The sequence below is a fragment of the Podarcis tiliguerta genome (genome assembly GCF_965153285.1).
Source record: "Podarcis tiliguerta genome assembly, chromosome: 2".
NCBI classification, from domain to species: domain Eukaryota; kingdom Metazoa; phylum Chordata; class Lepidosauria; order Squamata; family Lacertidae; genus Podarcis; species Podarcis tiliguerta.
Window position 1 is genome coordinate 87,214,823 of NC_139535.1, and position 20,435 is coordinate 87,235,257.

The 20,435-nt window shown below is 42.9% G+C and overlaps 1 protein-coding gene and 1 long non-coding RNA gene across 3 annotated transcripts in view; one reads left to right on the forward strand and one right to left on the reverse strand.

Moving 5' to 3' along the window:
- Positions 1-20,435, reverse strand: part of LOC310672578 — a 194,691-nt gene that overhangs the window by 97,705 nt on the left and 76,551 nt on the right. The gene's annotated exons all lie outside the window — the stretch shown is intronic.
- CYGB (cytoglobin) overlaps positions 1-20,435 on the forward strand; it is a 50,850-nt gene that overhangs the window by 10,153 nt on the left and 20,262 nt on the right. The window contains exons 2-3 of one of the 2 annotated variants that reach the window (XM_083429979.1): positions 14,024-14,255; positions 16,611-16,774. In XM_083429979.1, the coding sequence (XP_083286105.1) occupies positions 14,024-14,255; positions 16,611-16,774 (396 nt within the window). The remainder of the gene's footprint in view (positions 1-14,023; positions 14,256-16,610; positions 16,775-20,435) is intronic. The other variant, XM_083429980.1, reaches the window with a different exon arrangement.

The window sequence follows — 20,435 nt, forward strand, 5'->3', positions numbered from 1 at the left end:
CAGAGGGCAACTGCTCTGCTTGCCCCCACGATGGCAACCCTGTGCATTCTCTGACACTAATCTGCACCATCATCTCCTGAATGTGTTATAACACTGTGACACCAGAAACTTTTTTTTGGATATGTCTAGATCCAGCCCCAGTGACGCTTCACGCATATGTCAAATGTAGCCATGTTTCACAGACTGGAGAGGAGCCAAGATAGCAACATTATTTAAATAGAGGAGTCAGGTATAGATTGATCTGTTGCCCAACCTTGCATCCCAGGTAATTGGTAGAAAGCATTATTAAAGCCAGAAGGATTCAATACATGGAAGAAGAAGCCCTGTTGAGGAAGAATCAGCTTAGCTTCTGCAAAGGGATGTCCTGCTCAGCCAACTTCTTGGATGCTCATCTTGTTCCCCTGAAATGGCAATTTTTGAAACCAGTCCATTGGACTATAAACCTGCCTCTGGCTCCTCTGACTTTTTTTCCTGCTTTGGTCTTGTGTACATCATTTATCACCTATTTATTTTCTTAAGATCCCGTTTGTTTTCCTCCAAGATGCTGGAGGGGTTTTGTAAAGGGTCCTTTCACACACCCATGCAGTCCTAATAAGTCACTGTATGACAGGAAGAGGCCAATGAAGGAGACTGAGGTGGAGGAGAGTGGGAGAGGGAGAGGGAGGGAAAGAGCACAAATAAATCCTAATTAGGGAACACTTCCCAGATCCCTTCCTAACCTCCCCTCCCCTTTCCCCTTCACTTTGGAGCTACTCTGGTCAACGCATGTGTGCCCTCAAAGCAGGATGCATGTGGTTTGAAACGAGTAGTACCTGTGTGATAGCAGCTCTCTCACGCAGCTGGCTCCCTCACTCGTCTCATGCCTGCACATTTTGCAGCTGGGTAATTGATCATTGCTTCCCTCCTGGAGAACTAGGTCATGTGGAGAGGCTGTTGTGAAGGCACGTCGAGAAGAAAAGCAGTACTCAGAATTGTATTCGGCTGGCTTTTGCAGCTTGCCTCTCTCACCAGTAAATAATTCAACAGCTCCACTGATGTACAGATTTGGGGAGAATTTGTGGTCCATGTCACTCGCTGTATCATCTGCATTTGAGCATGCCATAAGTGATCACAAGAGAAGCAGCATGGTGCTGTGCTAAGGCCCTGGATTCAAATCCTTATCAGCCACAGAGTTACTCGAGGTCTGTCCAAATCTTGTTGAGCTATAGCTCCCTGACTTTTATCTCATTTTCCTAGCCTCTAAAGCAGCGGTACTCAACCTGTGGGTTGCCAGATGTTGTTGGACTACAACTCCCATCATCCCTGAGCTCTGGCCTTGCTAGCTACGGGTGGTGGGAGTTGTAGTTCAACAACATCTGGGGACCCACAGGTTGAGAAAGGGTGCTATAAAGGCTAGTGGCTTATGAAATATTCCCCAAAAGCAGCAGCAACAAACCCTTACCCAAAGTTATTAAAGGAACAGAAGTTTCAAGGTATCTGTAAGGAACCATGATTATCAAGATAGTGACAAGGTTTTAAGAGCATTTCTCCAAATGGCAAAAGGGATATAAGGACATAATATGGGCAATGGTTAATCCAGGGACAGGTTCCAGAAAATAGGGACTGTCCCTGGGAAATAGAATCAGCAGCTGAAGAATATGACCTGTGTATTATTGTCTAGTATGCTTCATGGCTTACCTAAAAGCTGTAGCTCAGTGGGAGAGCATCTGCTTTAAATGGAAAATGTCCTGGGTTCAAGCTCCAGGTAAGGCTGAGAAAGACCCTGGTGCCAATCAATGCAGACAGTTCTGAGCTAGATGGGCAAATAGTCTGACCTGGTGTAAGGCACATTCCTACCTTCCTGTGGTTAAATGGAAATTTGAACCCAGTTCTCCCCACTCTTCAGTCCAACATCCTGTCTGCTGTACCATCCTGGCTCAGATGTGCTCTCTTAAATAGAATAATAGAATTAATAGAGGGACCCCAAGGGTCATCTGAAAGCAGCCCTGTTTAGGGAAGTTTTTAATGTCTGACATTTTAATGTATTTTTCAATCTTTTGTTGGAAGCCGCCCAATGTGGCTGGGGAAACCCAGCCAGATGGGCTGGGTACAAATAACTTATTGTTAGATTCTTATTATTATAGTTCAGCACCCTTCAATGCAGATGTCTTATCTAAAGCATACATGACAGGTGGCTACTACAATTAGGAATGAACCAAAATACGGGGCTTTTTTATTTTACAAAAGTAAAAAGGATTTGCCCACTCAGAGTGAGGGCAGGAAGCAATGCCCTCACCCTGAATTGGCTTTGTGGCATCACCATGTAGCTTGATCTGCTTAGCTACATGCCGTTCCTCATTAGCTAGAGATGCCTTCCTGAGTTGTACCTTAAAACTCCTTTAGCCAATAAGGGCCTAGCACTCTGGGCTCATTCTTTAGGGAGCTTATCACACACTTACAATGATGAACACCATATGCAGACGTTATCATAGAGGCAGCGTCATATGAACTGAACACTGCAGCCTTAAGAAAACATTCAAAATCTGAAGGTGGAGAGGGAACAACTGTTCATCACATACAAGGAATGGATATTCCAGGCAGCAGGTTTGAATTAGAGGGCAGTAGTTTTAAATTAAACATTAGGAAGAACATTTTGGCTGCAATCCAAGCTCAGAGCTAGATGCACTTAAGACCATTGATTTCAATGCTAGTTTGTGGTCTGTAAGAGGAGCTCATTGGTGGAAGAGCTGCCTAAGGAGTTGGAGTCTTAGAACTAAAATCACAGGCAGTACCTAAAATGGCAAAGTTGGGATACAAATCTTTCCATCGTGGGCAAAAACTCCCAGCAAGGTTGTGCGATTGTATTATATCACCTCAGTAATCAATGCTTGTGGGATACGCAAAGTTCTTTGTGTATATTATCAGTATTTGAGGATATGTAAACAGCATTTTTTAGGACTTCACTATCTCATCCATCCTCACAGCAATTGAATTGAGTCAAATTGCCAAATGGTGACCATTTTATTCAAGTTGTGGCAACACAGATGCCCCAAATACTGTGGCACCTCAGAGGCTCATGATGAATAGCTCTGAGAGAGAGAGAGAGAGAGAGAGAGAGAGAGAAGTTATCCAATCTGTTATCCAATCCATTATCCCGTCATTAAAACCTCTTCAACCTTGGATAAGAAGTAGGTTAAGCTGAGAAAGACAGTGACTTGCCCGTGATCACAGAGTAATAACTGTTGCTTTAAGCATTAAGGACACCCCTACATGGAAGGCACTTCTTCCTAGGAATCAATATGCAATCTGTGTGTGCTCTGTGATAGTCTTGCACACAAGTGCTTGACTTGTGCACACATTCACTCAGAAGCTGTGATTGTCCAGGCAGAGATAAACCCTGAACTTCATTCCTATGTAGCCATGAGGAAATATGTAATTGGTAGCTTTATGCAGGAGAACCTTCACTATGAGAATGCATAACACCTCTTCCCTTGGGGAAACTGAAAGTCTTTGCATTTTGCATTAATTTCATCTCACAATAATTTAACCCCTGACAATACAGGCCAGATTCATACTTGGGAATCTGACTGAAGGGCTCCATGGTTGAGAAGGATCTCACTTATGCAGAAAGCAAAGCACCAGAAACTTATGTGACTGAACTTTGACCAAAAAGGTTTACTAGTAAAGATGACTGTTGGCTTATTTGGGCTGTAGAATGGCTTCTGGGTTTTTTCTTTCTTATTTCAATTTTGCTTTATTTGGGGGTTTGCGTTGTTGTTTCGTAATAAAGTTACAAAAGAAAAAGCAGGAAAATGTGCAAAACAGTTACACAATAAAAAAAATGAGATCTATAAAGTTACCAAATTCTTGTATTCAGCACTGGTTAGCAGAAATATAACATATAAAGCATACCATGAAGATGGGTCTTCTTTGTTAAGAATAGAAACTTCATTAATACTTAATACAAACATATGCAAGTAAATTTTAGAGGCAGTTTACAAAATGTTTTCTAAGAGCTAGGGCTAAATCACAGCCTGCAGTGTCTCATATAATTCTTGAATGCCAAACAATAATTGCCTGGCCAATATAGCAAGCAAACTTGGATTTCAATATCTTAAATTTAATTTTGCAAAAACAAATGCTAAACAGGACTGAGAAACCTTACATGGATAATGGATGAAAATAGTTGGTGTGTATTTTAAGTGTTAAGCACCCAGCATGTTTTAGATTATGTAATCTTGTGTTTAAATACCAGGCAGTTTTCGTAACAGTGGAACACGACAAACCTATATTAATTTTGGCTTCATTTAGTGTGTATTAAGAGGTTAATCTTTCCCTTAACTTTGCAAAACCATTCCAGAAAAGGAAGGAAAACCACTAAGGAAGCAATGAATATTTTAAAGATACTATATTCAGTCATGAGTATGACACCCGATCCAATCTACCATATTTTTCACTCTATAACACACACCTGACCATAACACGCACATGGTTTTTAGAGGAGGAAAACAAGAAAAAAAAATTCTGAATGAAACAGTGGGTGTATCATTTTGGTGCTTCATGCTGCGGCCACAGACATGTGATTTGACGGTGAGTTTGGGGTAGGCCAATGCAAAAATCCTGAGAATCCATGTGGATCTGTGCTTTGTAACCACAGCAACCGAAAACAGCTTTTACAACTTTGTAAACAAAGCAACTGAAAACAGAAGAGGGTGGGCAATAAGACCCTGAGGCAGAATGCAGGAAAGCAGCAGCCTCCTCTCTGCAGTGCGTGATCTGATTTTTGCCCCTGCACTCGGGCCAGTCGGCTCCAGGGACCACACATTCGCTCAATAACACGCACAAACATTTCCCCTTACTTTTTAGGAGAAAAAATGTGAGTGTTATAGAGAGAAAAATACGGTAATTCTCACAAGGCTAAAATCAGCTCTAGATTAGGTTTTCATGGGCCAAAGTTGATCTCATGTCATCTGTTTTTATCAGGCATATGGGAAGAAATTACAAAAACGAATAGGTTGAGTGGGGAGCCTGCAGTGGTTCTGTACTTGCTCCTTTTCCCTAGAACTGAAAACATCTACAGTTCTTTCTGTTTCCCTGCAGAAGTCAATGGCAGAGAGTGCTGATTGGCTGGTATGACAATGCCACCTTCTCACCCCGCACCCCACCCCTGCTCATCTGGCTGTGCAAAGCACTGATTGGTTGGCCCTTGCGGCAGTCCCAAAGCCACTCATCGCCAGCCAGGAGCATGCCTCCAGTGAAAAGAAATAAAGAAAATGATTGGCAGGGTTGTTGTTTTTTTAAAAAGAAAATGTTTATACAGTGGTACCTCGGGTTAAGTAGTTAATTCGTTCTGGAGGTCCGTACTTAACCTGAAACTGTTCTTAACTTGAAGCACGACTTTAGCTAATGGGGCCTCCCGCTGCCGCCGCGCCACTAGAGTACGATTTCTGTTCTCATCCTGAAGCAAAGTTCTTAACCGGAAGCACTATTTCTGGGTTAGCAGAGTCTGTAACCTGAAGCATATGTAACCCGAGGTACCACTGTACATTTAAACAGATAAGCTTTTCCCCTCCACACACAGGAAACACCAAATGCTTGTCCAAAGTATTGTGAAGGGTGGGGAGTAAACATTGGAATTGGAGGTGAATGAGTTAGCAGAGTGAAAGAAAGAAAACAGTGTACAGTCAAGGACATACTTAGAAAAAACAAAACCCCAAAACAATAGAGTTAATTTTACTATCATCCCACTATCTATGTATTTTAGCAAGGTTTATTTGTCTTTCATATACCTGATGGCTGATTTAGAAAGAAGTAGTAGAAATCTGAAAAGAGTTGTGGTACTTGTGAACTTGATGAACAGCCATTGTTTTGTAGGAGAGCAACTCTCTCACACATAGAACGTGTTTCAAGGGTTTGCTTGAATTTTTTACTGTCTTCTTGTCTTGTGATTCAGTCAACGTCTGCACTATATATGTAATGGTGAATAAATTTCAAACCTGCTTAGTTCCTCCCATGGGTCTTATCTAAGGAGCTCTGGGAACTGTAACTCCTGTGGAGAGTCTTGGGATCTCTAGCAGAGTCTTCTCTAGGGTTATCTTCTCTAGGCAAGAAAGGAAGCACAAAAGGAAGTATCTGTTCCAGCTCTGTGTCTTTGCAGGCGGGTTGTTGTACCAGGTTGTGAGAACCAGCACATAAAAATATTGCCCAAAAGAAACTGGACAGAAAAGGGGAGAATGTGCAAAATGCAATCAGACTTCCAGCAAAATCTTTGGGGAGCAGGGATGGGATTTCTGAATATGAGATCAGATCATTTTTGGCTTAGGCTACAGAAATTGCTGTAACGTCTTTTGCACCGCAGGCACAATCCACATCCCTGAACACTAAACAGATAGTCAGAATGCAGGGATTGCAGAGCCACAGAGTGAAAAGTTAGATTTATGAATCAAGGGATGTTTGGGCTTCTGGAAATGGCCACAGAGTGAATTCAAGAGCTATTATGCTGTCTAGTGGGATGTGTTGCCTATGGTGGTGAAATGACTACACAGGACAAAATTCTGTAAGGCTGGTAATTACTTCAGAGCACAGCGATGGCCTCTGCTCTTTGAGACGAGTGTCTCTGAAAGCCTTTGATAAATCAAAGCAGCCCAGGCTGCTGAAATCACGATAACAGTGTTATGAAAAGGACGAGCATCTGTCTAGAATAGGTCAACTGCAATGGCTTAGCACTCTGGCAGAAACAGAAACAGCCCTTCTGTTGCTAGACGGTCCACATTTTTCTTTGGTGCCAGGCTTTAGGAGAGCTCGCACAAGAGATGGATAGGCAGAGGAAGGATGGGGATGCGAGGGAGAATCCATTGCACTTTGTCGTATATTCAGACTGGCTAGCAGGTCCCTAGAAAATCCGCATTAAAAGGCAAGTTAGGTACTTCACTTCCACATATCACACAGCAAGTGGTAGAGCAAGCTTATGCATTCATATTAGGAAAGATGGTGGGTGGGTGGGTGGATTAGATGGATATCATCGCTCTGCTTTTTCAATGCACTTGTACCCAATGCACTTGGATAGCTACCCAACAGAACAGGTAAATGTGGCTCAAACAAATGACAAGGGTACACCTTAACTTGGCATCTATGGGAGAAGAAATGAGTGCTTAGACTGGCACCAACACCCAAAAGTCAGGGGCTTTTCTCACTATAACCTGGAAAATCTATGCTGTGCTTTCCAAAATCGGATCCTCCAGAATAGTTAATGGAACCTATTACTTGCCCTCTTTTAAGGGGCATATAGCCCTCACAAGGTGGTTTACAAAAGCAGTTTAATGCACACTAACATCATCACAGGGTTTTTTTGGTGGTTTTTTGGAGGGGGTCATTTTGTTGCAGCTGTCAATTCATTGTGGGGAAAAAATCCCTGGCAATCTGCTGGAAATCACCTAGAAATCTACCAGTAGTTCTAGATCTTTTTTCTGACTACCTTGATTTAGAGTTGCCAATAATAAAACTATTGTAGCATCCAGGAGGCTTATCCCAGCAGTGTATCTGAAGCTTGAGAAGGTTTTCACGACACACATGTCCTGTTAGCTTGATATAGGCAGGGTTGTGATGCTAAATATAAATCAATAAACAAAGCAACACTTATGTGCCAACGTTACTCAGATTTTGTGCCAAAGAGGGAGCTGAATTTTGTGATATATAATTAACCAATGTGCATCTATTTCTTTATTTTGCAAAATTTTATTCATGGACACGTCTCGAAAAGCCTTGATAAGAAGCAAATAAATTTGCAAATCATGACTTACCCCTGACCAGCTCTGTGCATACATATATCCCAGGCTCTATGATTTCACCAGGCATTGCCAAAGTTATCTTCACAGTCCTTTATGTACTAGAAACTTGTTATCTATCTATCTATCTATCTATCATCATCTATCTATATCTATCTATCTATCTATCTATCTATCTATCTATCTATCTATTTATCTATCATCATCTATCTATCCAGTGCTTTTTTCTGGGGGTACGCAGGGGTATGCATACCCCTAAACATTTTGTGAATCTTTGTACTTTTGTCCGTTTACTGTATTTGTTGTTGTTTAGTCGTTTAGTCGTGTGCGACTCTTCGTGACCCCATGGACCAGAGCATGCCAGGCTGTGTTTATTTCCCCCGATTTGAACTATAAGATGGTGATTTTCTTGAGTGAAGATGAGAGTACCCCTAAACCTTTTTTTTTTAAGGGAAAAAAGCACTGTATCTGTCTATTAAAGCTAATATGTTCAGATGTTTTATTTTGTAACAAGTGCCCAGTTCCACATAGCGGTCAGAATCATAAAATGCCTCCAGCTTTTGAAAATGTTTTATGGACCTTTGTTTTGAAAGCCTCATGGATTAAATTTTCCTCAGGTTACACACTTGTTAGGATCCATCCTAAATGGTTCCAGATGCACTGACAGAAGAAACAAGATTGCCAAATATAGTTCACCCATTTATAAACTTGGAAGCGTTGGGATAATGCTGGAGAGATGATTGTGATGTCAAACTACAGTCCCTGACAAAACATTAGATAATGAGTTCACTCCTCCAGCATATTGAACAAATTTCTGGTTCAAAAAGAGAACCCCGTAACACATTCCCAATGCTTGCGGCAATCTTGCACCTTAATGAGATTATTTCCCAACTTCTGCTGTTGATTAGGAGCACAGTCCACAAATCTACATCTCCTGAGCAAATCCCCCTCTCACACACACTCTTGTTGTGCAACAGCAAAGTTTTTCTTTAAGCCCCATTCATTTCAAAGTGCCTTGGTCAAAGAGTTTCTCAATGGACTGCGCCTAAAAATCACGTTCCCAAAATGCTTAGAGAGGAAAGGGCCCAGGGGAAGTCAGAATAGTCTTAAAGGACATATTGTCCATGTTTGTCCAGATGTATGTCCTGAAACACAAAAGAGGAGGCTTAGAATGGAATTAATCAGAGAAAGAATTCAGTGGAATCAGTATTCCGGCATCTGCTTTTTATCAGTTTAAACTGTGCATGTTATGCCATAGCAAATATTAGATTCGCAAAAGCTTGCAGCAATATACAATAATTTTTTTTTTTCTGAAGCTTGATTTCACGTGGCTGTTTTCTCCCGCCATGAGATTATTCTTTTTTTAAAAGCCTCCTACCCACCCCAAGTTGAAATCAACATGGCTATCATTCAGCATGCTGATGCAGATATATCTGAGCTTCAGGAAGAGCAAAATCAGAATGCGGCAGCTGGACTGGTGACTGGGAGTGGCCGCCAAGACCACATAACACTGGTCCTGAAAGACCTACATTGGCTCCCAGTACGTTTCCGAGCACTTGCCAATCAGAAGGTCGGAAGGTCCGAGCACAATTCAAAGTGTTGGTGCTGACCTTTAAAGCCCTAAACGGCCTTGGTCCAGTATACCTGAAGGAGCGTCTCTACCCCCATCGTTCAGCCTGGACACTGAGGGCCAGTGCCGAGGGCCTTCTAGCGGTTCCCTCACTGCAAGAAGTGAAGTTACAGGAAACCAGGCAGAGGTCCTTCTTGGTGGTGGCGCCTGCCCTGTGGAACACCCTCCCATCAGATGTCAAGGAAATAAACAACTACTTTGAGAAGACTTTTAGAAGACATCTGAAGGCAGCCCTGTTTGGGGAAGTTTTTAATGTTTGAAGTTTTATTCTGTTTTTAATGTTCTGTTGAAAGCTACCCAGAGTGGCTGGGGAAACCCAGTCAGATGGGCAGGGTATAAATAAGTGATAGTGATAGTGATAGTGATAGTGATAGTGAAGAAGAAGAAGAAGAAGAAGAAGAAGAAGAAGAAGAAGAAGAAGAAGAACCTCTCATACCCATGCCTAGAAAGCAGAGATAAACAAAAGTGTGGATGAGCCCTGAATGTCATGGCAATGTATTAAATAATCCCAATTGAATGAAAAGCCATTATTATTATTATTATTATTATTATTATTATTATTATTATTACAAGGATTCTGATGAAGGGGTCAGATTTCCAGCATTCAGGCCATGAGTGCGTATGTATCCAAAATAACCCCAGCACAAGGGAAGGAGGGGTATTAGGAGGCTTGGGAGTGCTACAAAATTCACATAACTCTTCAGGATGGAGCCCAGAATGGTGGCTAGCTATTTTGGGGGGGGGGGTGGAAAACTGGGAGAAAGGAGAGAGCAGGAATGGAATGGAGTGGTCAGCATCTCCTGTGTTGCAGCGTTTTGTTCCAGGTCTCACTTGTACACATTTAGAACACATCCACCCACCACCTCTCATAAACTACACACACAGTGACCCATTTGTAGCACAAAGATGCAGTTTTCCTCAATCCAGAATTGTCTATGCCCATCCTCATTAGTGAAGAAAGGCATCTTCCCGCCCACTGCTCATGCTTTTAATGCCCCTTTGGTTCTCAGAAAGGTATAAATTAGGCATTTATTTTTTGAAGGAGTCTGCCTATACAGTAGTACCTCGGGTTAAGTACTTAATTCGTTCCGGAGGTCCGTACTTAACCTGAAACTGTTCTTAACCTGAAGCACCACTTTAGCTAATGGGGCCTCCTGCTGCCGCCGCGCCGCCAGAGCACAATTTCTGTTCTCATCCTGAAGCAAAGTTCTTAACCCGAGGTACTATTTCTGGGTTAGCGGAGTCTGTAACCTGAAGCGTATGTAACCTGAGGTACCACTGTATTGCTTGGTTACCTGTTTCCCCTGAATAATGGCCAACTCTGAGGGTTCCGAATCAGGGTTGCCTAGCTCCCTGAGGGAACTGAGGTAGGCTGTCGAACTGGAGTCCTTGCTTGCAGGATATGATTAATCGGTAATTTTTTTCTAGACCGCCTGTTGACCAAAGTCTCTCAGGCTGTTTACTGGGCAGGCTTGTACTGAGCACTTTGCCCCCATGCAGAAGCACCTGGGAGTTTAAAAGCAGCCCAAGAGCAAACAGACCCTTAATGCATGCGCCCATTTCCCTGTCAAAAGCAAACTTGATAGACTTGGCATTTGGATTTAATTTGAGAAAGGCTAAAGAGAACACAAGAGGGAAAGGAAGACGGAAAAGAAGTGGTTCCCTTTCCGTTTCATCTTACAAATGACTTCCTCCTCCCCACCCCCACCCCTCTAGACTTTTTCTTCCTTTTTTTGTTGCCACACACTCTTCACACATCAAAACCTATTTTAGGCTGGCTGATAAATCCCAGATGTCTAGGGAAGGCAGCAAGGACGATGGTTATTCCATTCGCGGCTTCACACGGTTTTCCTGGCAACCTCCTGCGTGAGATTCAGCCAAGTGGGAAGAGCAGAAGAAAAGGGGGAATGTGTCTGCTTCTCGGTAGTGTTGTGTGTGTACAAGGGGGCTGGAGCAGTGAGCCAGGATCTCAAAATGCTGAGGTGACATTGGAAGGGAGATGCATGGCCTGTGTAGACATCTGTTTCAGTCTGTGCCAGGCTGAAATGAGCTGAGGCAGGTGTTTGATGTGCAAACAATGCAGGTTTCAGGGGACAAGTGGTTAACATTCCCTCGGTTGCCTTCCTATGCAACACACAGGGCTCCTCCAGAGGAGACCTGTTTATTCAGCATTGATTGTGATTAGATGGTTAGGCGATAGGCACGTCAATGTGACCTGCTTATTGAGCTTTCCTCTTGATTTGTTTGTGTGGGGAGGACTTTGCATCGAAGCCAGTGCTCTCCCACACTTTCAAACGCATTTCCCCATCAATTCCCTTATCGCAGGGAAGCAGGTTTGTTGCACAAAATCTCCCAATCAACTTTAAGTGTAGAATCCAAATTTGCCAATATGTGATTAAATAGCTACTGAGCTGTGGTTCTTTCATGCTGGATCCTGAGCAATTTTGCATACGTACTGCCTTCAGACTTAAAGCGACTATAACTCTGCTATGTGCAACAAGTGCTTGATAAAATGCACTAAAAATATACCCAAATAGTGATATGTAAGGCAGTTATAGAGAGTCGGATGCCATTTCCAGAAAGCCCAGAGTCATATAATAAATAAATAAATAAATAAATAAATAAGACTTTGGACCCTCTGGAAGAAGGATGGGACAAGGGTCATAACGCTAATTTGTTTATTATAACTTTTTATTGCATGTAATGGGAGTAGAAATAATTGTGCACACATGAACACACACTTGCAACTGAGTTAGTCTCTACTCTTAAAGGTAAAGGGACCCCTGACCATTAGGTCCAGTTGCGGATGACTCTGGGGTTGCGACGCTCATCTCCCTTTACTGGCCGAGGGAGCTGGCGTACAGCTTCTGGGTAATGTGGCCAGCATGACTAAGCCGCTTCTGGTGAACCAGAGCAGCGCACGGAAACGCCCTTTACCTTCCCGCTGGAGCAGTACCTATTTATCTACTAGCACTTTGTCGTGCTTTTGAACTGCTAGGTTGGCAGGAGCAGGGACTGAGCAACGGGAGCTCACCCCGTTGCAGGGATTCAAACCCCCGACCTTCTGATCGGCAAGTCCTAGGCTCTGTGGTTAAGACCTCAGCTCCACCCGTGTCCCCTAGGTGACTCTTAGGAATCTCTAAAAACACCTATTGATTTCTCTTTTCACCTGACTCCTACTGGCCTCAAAATCAGATTATATTTCTACAGAGTTCTGCACCTATGGTGGTTTTACCCCTGATGGCAAAATACTAGAAATGGGTTTTATGAGAAATGAATATTATTTGGGGGGCCTGGTGTCCCTTATGAACCTGGGATGTGTTTCTTTTCTATATCTTCTGACCCAAAGGGTTACCCAAAGGGTTTAGTTCTTTTCATGTTTGTTGCTGCATGTTTGGTTATTACCCAGAATTGGAAGGATGCACATAATCTGACTTTAGATGAACAGTATAAAAAGCTTTTATTTATAGTGGTATCGGGGGGGACACATATCACTTAAAAGTACAAAGAAGTAAAGCTGCTGTTGAGGCAGCCTTTTATTAATCATATGATAAGTGATTTAAATAAAAATTGTATCCCAGTACATCATTTATTTATATAGAATTACTCATAACTGCCTCCCTTGGTTATGTCAATTATATTTTAAGTCTCTCTTTGGAGGAGACAGACATACACAAAGAGAGAGATAAATTGAGCTAAATGTTTATGTTTATTTTGATGTTATAAGCCCATGTACTTGTGGATTCCTAGTCTATGTTTCCCTCTTTTTTGTTCTCTTTTTCTTTGTTCTAAAAGGTAATGAAATAAATGATATGCATTGAAATTTCTGCTATATGTGTTTTTTAAATACCGTATTTTTCACTCTATAAGACACACTTTTCCCCCCTCCAAAAATTAAGGGAAAATATGTGTGTGTCTTATGGAGCTAATGCAGGCTCCATGGCTTCAGCGAAAGCAACGTGAAGCCTCCAAAGAGCAGCGGGAGCTCCCGCTGTGTTCCAGAGGCTTCGGGCGGCTATCCCTGAGGCTAGGAGAGCAGGGGGGTCGGTGTGCACCAATCCCTCTTGCTCTCCTGGCTTTGCTTCGCTGGAGAGGCACTGCGCAGCTTTCCCTCTCTGCGCAGCGCCCCTTCAGCGAAGTGGGAGGAGAAATGGAAGGGGCTCCACTTCTGCTGCCGCTTAGCTGAAGGGGCGCTGCGCAGAGAGGGAGAGCTGTACAGCGCCCCTTCAGTGAAGCAGGAGGAGAAATGGAAGGGGCTCTGTTCCTCCTGCCGTTTCGCTGAAGGGGCGCCGCGCAGAAAGGGAGAGGTATTTTTTCTTGTTCTCCTCCTCTAAAACTAGGTGTGTCTTATGGTTGGGTGCGTCCTATAGGGTGAAAAATATGGGATATATACTTGTGTGTGTGTGTGTGTGTGTGTGTGAGTTCAGCACCAGCACTGCCCTGGTATGCAGGTAGTCCCATTAATAGACAACAGTTCCTAGGATTCTTTGAGGGGGAGCCATGACCGTTTAAATGGATATGATACTGCTTTAAGCATATAGTACAGACGGGGGCCAATTACACTCAACATATATCTCTTAGGTTGACTTAGCTTTCCCATTTTCTTTCTTTTCTTAACTGCGCCGTGCAGGTTTTTTGTCAACTTCCCATCTGCCAAGCAGTACTTCAGCCAATTCAAGCACATGGAGGACCCGCTAGAGATGGAGAGGAGTCCGCAGCTGCGTAAACATGGCATGCGGGTCATGGGGGCAATTAATAGTGTGGTGGAGAACATCTACGACTCAGAAAAGGTCTCCTCCGTTCTAGCCTTGGTGGGCAAGGCGCATGCTGTCAAGCACAAAGTCGAACCATTCTACTTTAAGGTAAAGATAAAGCCAAGTCTTTGTTCATTCATGGATAACAGGGAAATACTTCAAATAGGGCAGATAAAAAGCAGCGATTCTGTGCCGGTTGCCCATTCTGGCCATAGCTGTCAACTTTTCCCTTTTCTTGCGAGGAATCCTATTCGGAATAAGAGAATTTCCCTTAAAAAGGGGGGAAAGTTGACAGCTATGATTCTGGCCAGCTAGTGATCCCCCCCCCCCAAACACACTTTTTTGTTAAATTAAATACATCCATTTGCAGAGGATCAAATTTGGATAAATAAAAATTGAAAATAAAGTGCATACTTAAACGATGAAGCCCACTCACACCAGAGGCCGTGATGGCTTTAAGAAAAGATGTTGAGACCCTTATGTCTTCCCTCCCCTTACAGTTTTGATTTATGGGCTGCTTTTAAAATGAGGCTGCTTTTTAAATTGTATTTTAACCAGTGTTTTAAATTGGGGGTTTTTTGTTTGTTTCCCCCCCTATTATGTTTCCATTGTAATTTTACTGGTGTTAGCCGCCCTGAGCCTGGCTTTGGCCAGGGAGGGCGGGGTATAAATATTATTATTATTATTATTATTATTATTATTATTATTATTATTAATGAAGGAGAAGGTCATCAGTGGCTACTAGCGACGTTGGCTCTGCTCTGCTTCCACAGCTAGAGGAATAATGCTTTTGAATGCCAGCTGCTGGAGACCATAGGTGTGGAGCGTGCTCTTCTGCTCGGAACTTGCTTGTGGGTTTCTGACAGGTATCTGGCTGGCTTCAGTGAGAACAGGATGCCTGACCTGGTGAACCATTGGCCTGATCCAGCAGGCTTTCTTATGTTCTTATGTCGACAGCCAGGACATTCCATCCCTTCATGAGTCCATCTGAAGCCACAATGTGCTTCTTTATGTCCACCATTGGGCAAAGTGTGAATTTTTGCAAGACTTCATTTCCCTTGTCATATTATCAACGATTGGGAAATGCTAATTCAATGGCCAAAAAATAAATTTTTAAAAAAATAAACGCGCTGGCATGTGGATGAGGAGGATATCATGTGAACTCCAGGAAAAAGCATACAGGCACAAGTGAGCTCTGAATGCACATTAAACTGCTGTGCAGATGTGGCCTATATAAAATTCTGGCAAATAGGCAGGGGAAATGTATTTATAGAAATACTTGCATTGCAAAGAGCATGTCTCAATGAAGGTATACGTACAGAAAAATGTAATAAATCCAATAATTAAATATAAACATAAAAATTGAAGAAAAACACTTGTAGAAGAAACATAAAAATAGGACCGAAGATACAAATCAAAAACAACTGAGACAAATTCACTGATACAGCCTGTTGTGGGTTCTCAGAAGCATAAGAATTTGGGATAGTCCCAGTTTGTTGATCTAACTCTTTTGGGGTTCCAAAATTCCATTCTAGTTCCAATCATGGAAGAAATTTATAGTTATGTTCTGTGGTCATCAGCATTTGATTAAGGTTTCTCTCCACTAACGCTCAGGAGCTATTTTCTTTTTAAATGTTCGCATGGACTTTGGACACTAAATTCTTATTTTCATGCCAGTTGTGCCTGTTTTGAACTGTCTTCTTTCATCTTCAGAGGTGGTTCCTTCCACTTTGTATACATGGATGTATACATAGATTGAGATGAATTCACTTGAGGTATCAAGGTGGGAGGTACAGTGGTGCCCCGCATGACGAATGCCTCGCAAGACGGAGAACCCGCTAGACGAAAGGGTTTTCCGTTTTTCAATGCGCTTCGCAGGACCAATTTCCCTATGGGCTTGCTTCGCAAGACGAAAATGTCTTGCGAGTTTGGAGATTTTTTTTTCGCTCCCCACCCCCTTTTTCTAAGCCGCTAAACCGCTAATAGCCTTTTAGCAGCTAATCCGCTAATCCCTTAAGCCTTTAATAGCCGCTAATAGCGCTAATCCGCTAAGCCGCTAATAGGGTTGCTTCGCAAGACGAAAAAACCGCTAGACGAAGAGACTCGCGGAACGAATTAATTTCGTCTTGCGGGGCACCACTGTATTTGAGAGGCAGAATGGAAGTGAGCCAGAACGATCTATTTGCTCATTTTATTATATTTTGTTCATCGCTTTGCAATGTGCGTGTGGAAGGCAGTTAATAAATAAACACCTTATCAGCAAAACAAATAATAAGCAAACAAGAAATAAAAATGTGGTAAGATGCCCTGGTCAGCAACATATGGAAGGACAGCATAGACCCCAATGAAGAAATTGGAATTGTGCTGGCAGGGAGACACAACAAAGATAGATACTAGTTTCTTGTTAAGGGAAAATATGGGAACTCTGTCTTAACTTATTACTGCCACTTCATCCCCCCCCAGATTCTCATTGGTGTCATACTGGAAGTGCTTGCCGAAGACTACGCCAATGAATTCACCTCCCCAGAGGTCCAGAGAGCCTGGGCCAAGATGAAGAGCCTCATCTGCACTCACGTGACTGCCGCGTACAAGGAGGTGGGCTGGGTGCAGTATCCAAACTCCACCATGTGAGCAGACCAGGGAAACAGGGCTGGGGAGGGCTTGGGGTTTCCTCTGAGGCTTTGCGCTCTCACTATATGGCACCTCTCTCTGCGCTCCCAGTAGATTCATAAGCCTAGGCTCGGTAGTCTTAACGATGAGGATTCTGCCACAGCAATAAGGGGAAGAGGATAAAGTTGGGAATACACTTTGTAGTTCAGAGATGATTTCACAATGTGGTCTAACTCGCCTGTGAGCAACCTAATTGCAGAAGATTGAATGTAATCTGGTACCGACTACCCATAAGGCATGCAGTTATCTAAAGAATTCAGAAGTGCTTTGATGCACTCCCAAGGACTTTGAATTGCACATGCTCTGAGGAGTATGATGCTTAACCTTTCATCCTTGGCAGTCCTCATAGGGAGGCTAGCCAGTTTTCCTCACTGTCCCTTCTGATATTTGAACTGTTTTAATGAGGGACTCTTTCCATATGTTCTCTGTGCTTCGGCTTTCCCACTGCTGTACGAAATCAGCACTTAGTATAGCACTGGGAACGCACGTCAACAGACTGGGAAGCTGTAGTGCAGCGGTGGCTTTTAGACCCCGCCATTTTGCTATTGATGGCAAGCTGCTAGGATGTCCAAATCCATAAAACAAGAAGGAGTCTTGTAGCACCTTAAGGACAACAGATTTATTGCAGCATAAACGTTTGTGGGCTCCCATCTGCGTCATCAGCAGCATGGCTACCTCTTGGAAGCTGCCACAATAGGAAGCTGCCTCAAACCGAGTCAGACCATCGTCCATCTACCACAGTATTGTCTGCACTCAGCGACAGCAGCTCTATAGGATTTCAGGTGGAATCTCTCCCAGTCGTATGCGGAGATGCTGGTAATTGAAATCAGGACATTTTGCATGCAAGGCAGATGTCCCAGCAGCGAGCTATGGCCCTCTTTGGTTTCAGTTTGATCCCACAGAGTTGCAGAGCTTCCAAAACTCAGGCATGGTACCCCTAAAACATCACAGGCTACCCAGGAGGAAGTGCTGTCTCTGGTCTCTAATTATGAAGAAAGCATATAAATCATACCTAGGTTGATTCTAAAATTCTTGAGTTTTCCTCTGATAGAGCCCTAGCTCAATATTAAACCATCCTTTCAGCAACAGCAAAAATCCTCCTAGACTGTAAATCATAGATAATAAGGCAGCTCCTGCACGTTGTTGAATCATCCAGCCTCGTCTCTCTCCAAGCCCAGAGATATTTTTGTTCTTCTTCATTGGCGGTGATTTGCTTGCATAATTGTTGAAGCCTGTGATTCACCTCAGCTCTCTGTCTAGGTGGCGAAGAGTGTCAGTTCTGGCCTATTTTCATAAAGAGCTCAGGGATATTAGAAGAGCGTGCTGGGATTCCCTCTCCGATCTTGATTCATACTGGGTTAGAACAAAGGCTTAGTCAGACAGATTGATGCAGAAAGGGATTTGCCAAGGCTCTGGATATTCTCCCAGAGGCAACCCAGCCTCAGCAGTGACTCAGCAGCTCATAGTAGGCAAACGCGGTGTTTAGCCAGGCAAGTATGTAAAGCAGCTGCAGGAATCAGGGACGAAATTTGTAATGGTGGTGTGTGTCATTCTCTGGCTGATTCCGAGGGAAGGAAATTGCAGGCCAGGAGACTTCTTCACCAATATCTGTGTAGACGTTGTGCCATAAGAGAGCAATTGCTGCTAACTAACGACCCAACAGAAGTAAGTCTCTTCTGTTTACCTGTTGACAGAACCAGATGGCCACACAAGACTGCCATTCCCTTAGCAATACAGTGGTACCTCGGGTTACAGATGCTTCAGGTTACAGACGCTTCAGGTTACAGACGCTTCAGGTTACAGACTCTGCTAACCCAGAAATAGTACCTCGGGTTAAGAACTTTGCTTCGGGATGAGAACCGAAATTGTGCTCCAGCGCCACATCGGCAGCAGGAGGCCCCATTAGCTAAAGTGGTGCTTCAGGTTAAGAACAGTTTCAGGTTAGGAACGGACCTCCGAAACGAATTAAGTACTTAACCCGAGGTACCACTGTAATAGTGAAGCACTATCTCCCCTCCCCGGGAACAATAAAATGAGCATGCAAGGCATTTCGTTGTACTATAATATGGGTGAGTAACTGCTAGGCTTTAAAGGAAGGGCTCGTCCAGGCATGGTCTGAGAGGTTTTTCATTTGCCCCCTGTTTTCCACAGGTAATCTGCTTTTTACTGTTGAATCAGGACAGACATCGTTCTGCAGAAAACATGGATGATGTTTCTTGTGATTCAGTGGTAAACTGCGGGTTTTCCATGGGGAAAGAGGAGGGACAAGGGGAAGTGTGGATGAGTCCAAAGTCAAAAAGACAGCAAGGCAATAAGGTGCTGATTGTTCTGACAGTTATATAGGAATGGCAAGGATGCCTTGAATGCACACAGACATTGTCACACAAGCAGGAGATACCAAAATAGTGTTTCTACGTCTACTACATCAGTTGGGTTATCATGTCTTGAATAACAATCCTGCAATTCCTTATTCACAATTCCTGCAATTCCTTATTCACAGCCAAAGCCAGATTAAGGCTGCAGTCCTGTCTGCACTTACTTGGAAGTAAACAGCACTCAACACAGTAGGACTTACTTCTGAGTTCACATGTTACAAGGTTATGCTACAAAGATGTGTGCAAAGCAGTAATACCTTGGGGAGAATGTACAGAACAATGGGCTTTTTTTCCTCTATGGAGATAAAGAACCCTTGGTTCTCTCTACCTTTGCCCCAAAATATTTTTGCTTCAGTCCCACCCAGGAGAAAAGGCATATTAATATTAATAATAAATAAGTCATACTGTGTTGAATGTTGAATATAACCCATAAAGCTAAGGTGCATTTTAATCTGTAATATATATTATTTTATAATATATATTTTTAGCAGTTGTTTTTATTCATATATTGATTTTTTTAAAAAACACACCTTGATTTAACCTTGACCTTAATTAACTATTTTAATGACACACACACACAGGGTTTTATTTACAGTTGAGTGGCATACAAGTACAAGTTGTTTTATTATGGTCAATGACCAGTGCCAAGGCAAAAACACCAATTACAAAATTTGAAAGCTCTAAACAAGATAAAATGATATAAAATCGCATATACATGAAAAGCAGTTCTGGGGGGTCATTTATCTGTCAGAAAGGAAACCCTTCTTACCCATTATATATTATGTTAATCCTGCGTGCTGAACATTATTTGTTGTATTTCGATTGCTGCTTTCCTTTTTGCTTTAAAAGAGAGGTGGTAATTCAAGAATGTGATAAGAAAGTTGCAAATGATATAGGGCTCGTCCACACTGGAATTTACAGTGGTACCTCTAGTTGCGAACGGGATCCGTTCTGGAGGCCCGTTCGCAACTTGAAAGGAATGCAACCCGCGTCTGCACGGGTCGCGATTTGCTGCTTCTGCACATGCGCGTGACGTCATTTTGCACATCTGCACATGTGCGAGCGGCAAAACCCGGAAGTAACCCTTTCCAGTACTTCCAGGTTGCTGCGGGACGCAACCTGAAAATGCTCAACCTGAAGCAAATGTAACATGAGATATGACTTTACTGTGTATTTGCAGCTATTTGCATTCCCATTTAATTTGTGTAGTCCACATGACTCTACTCTCAAACAACACCAATCT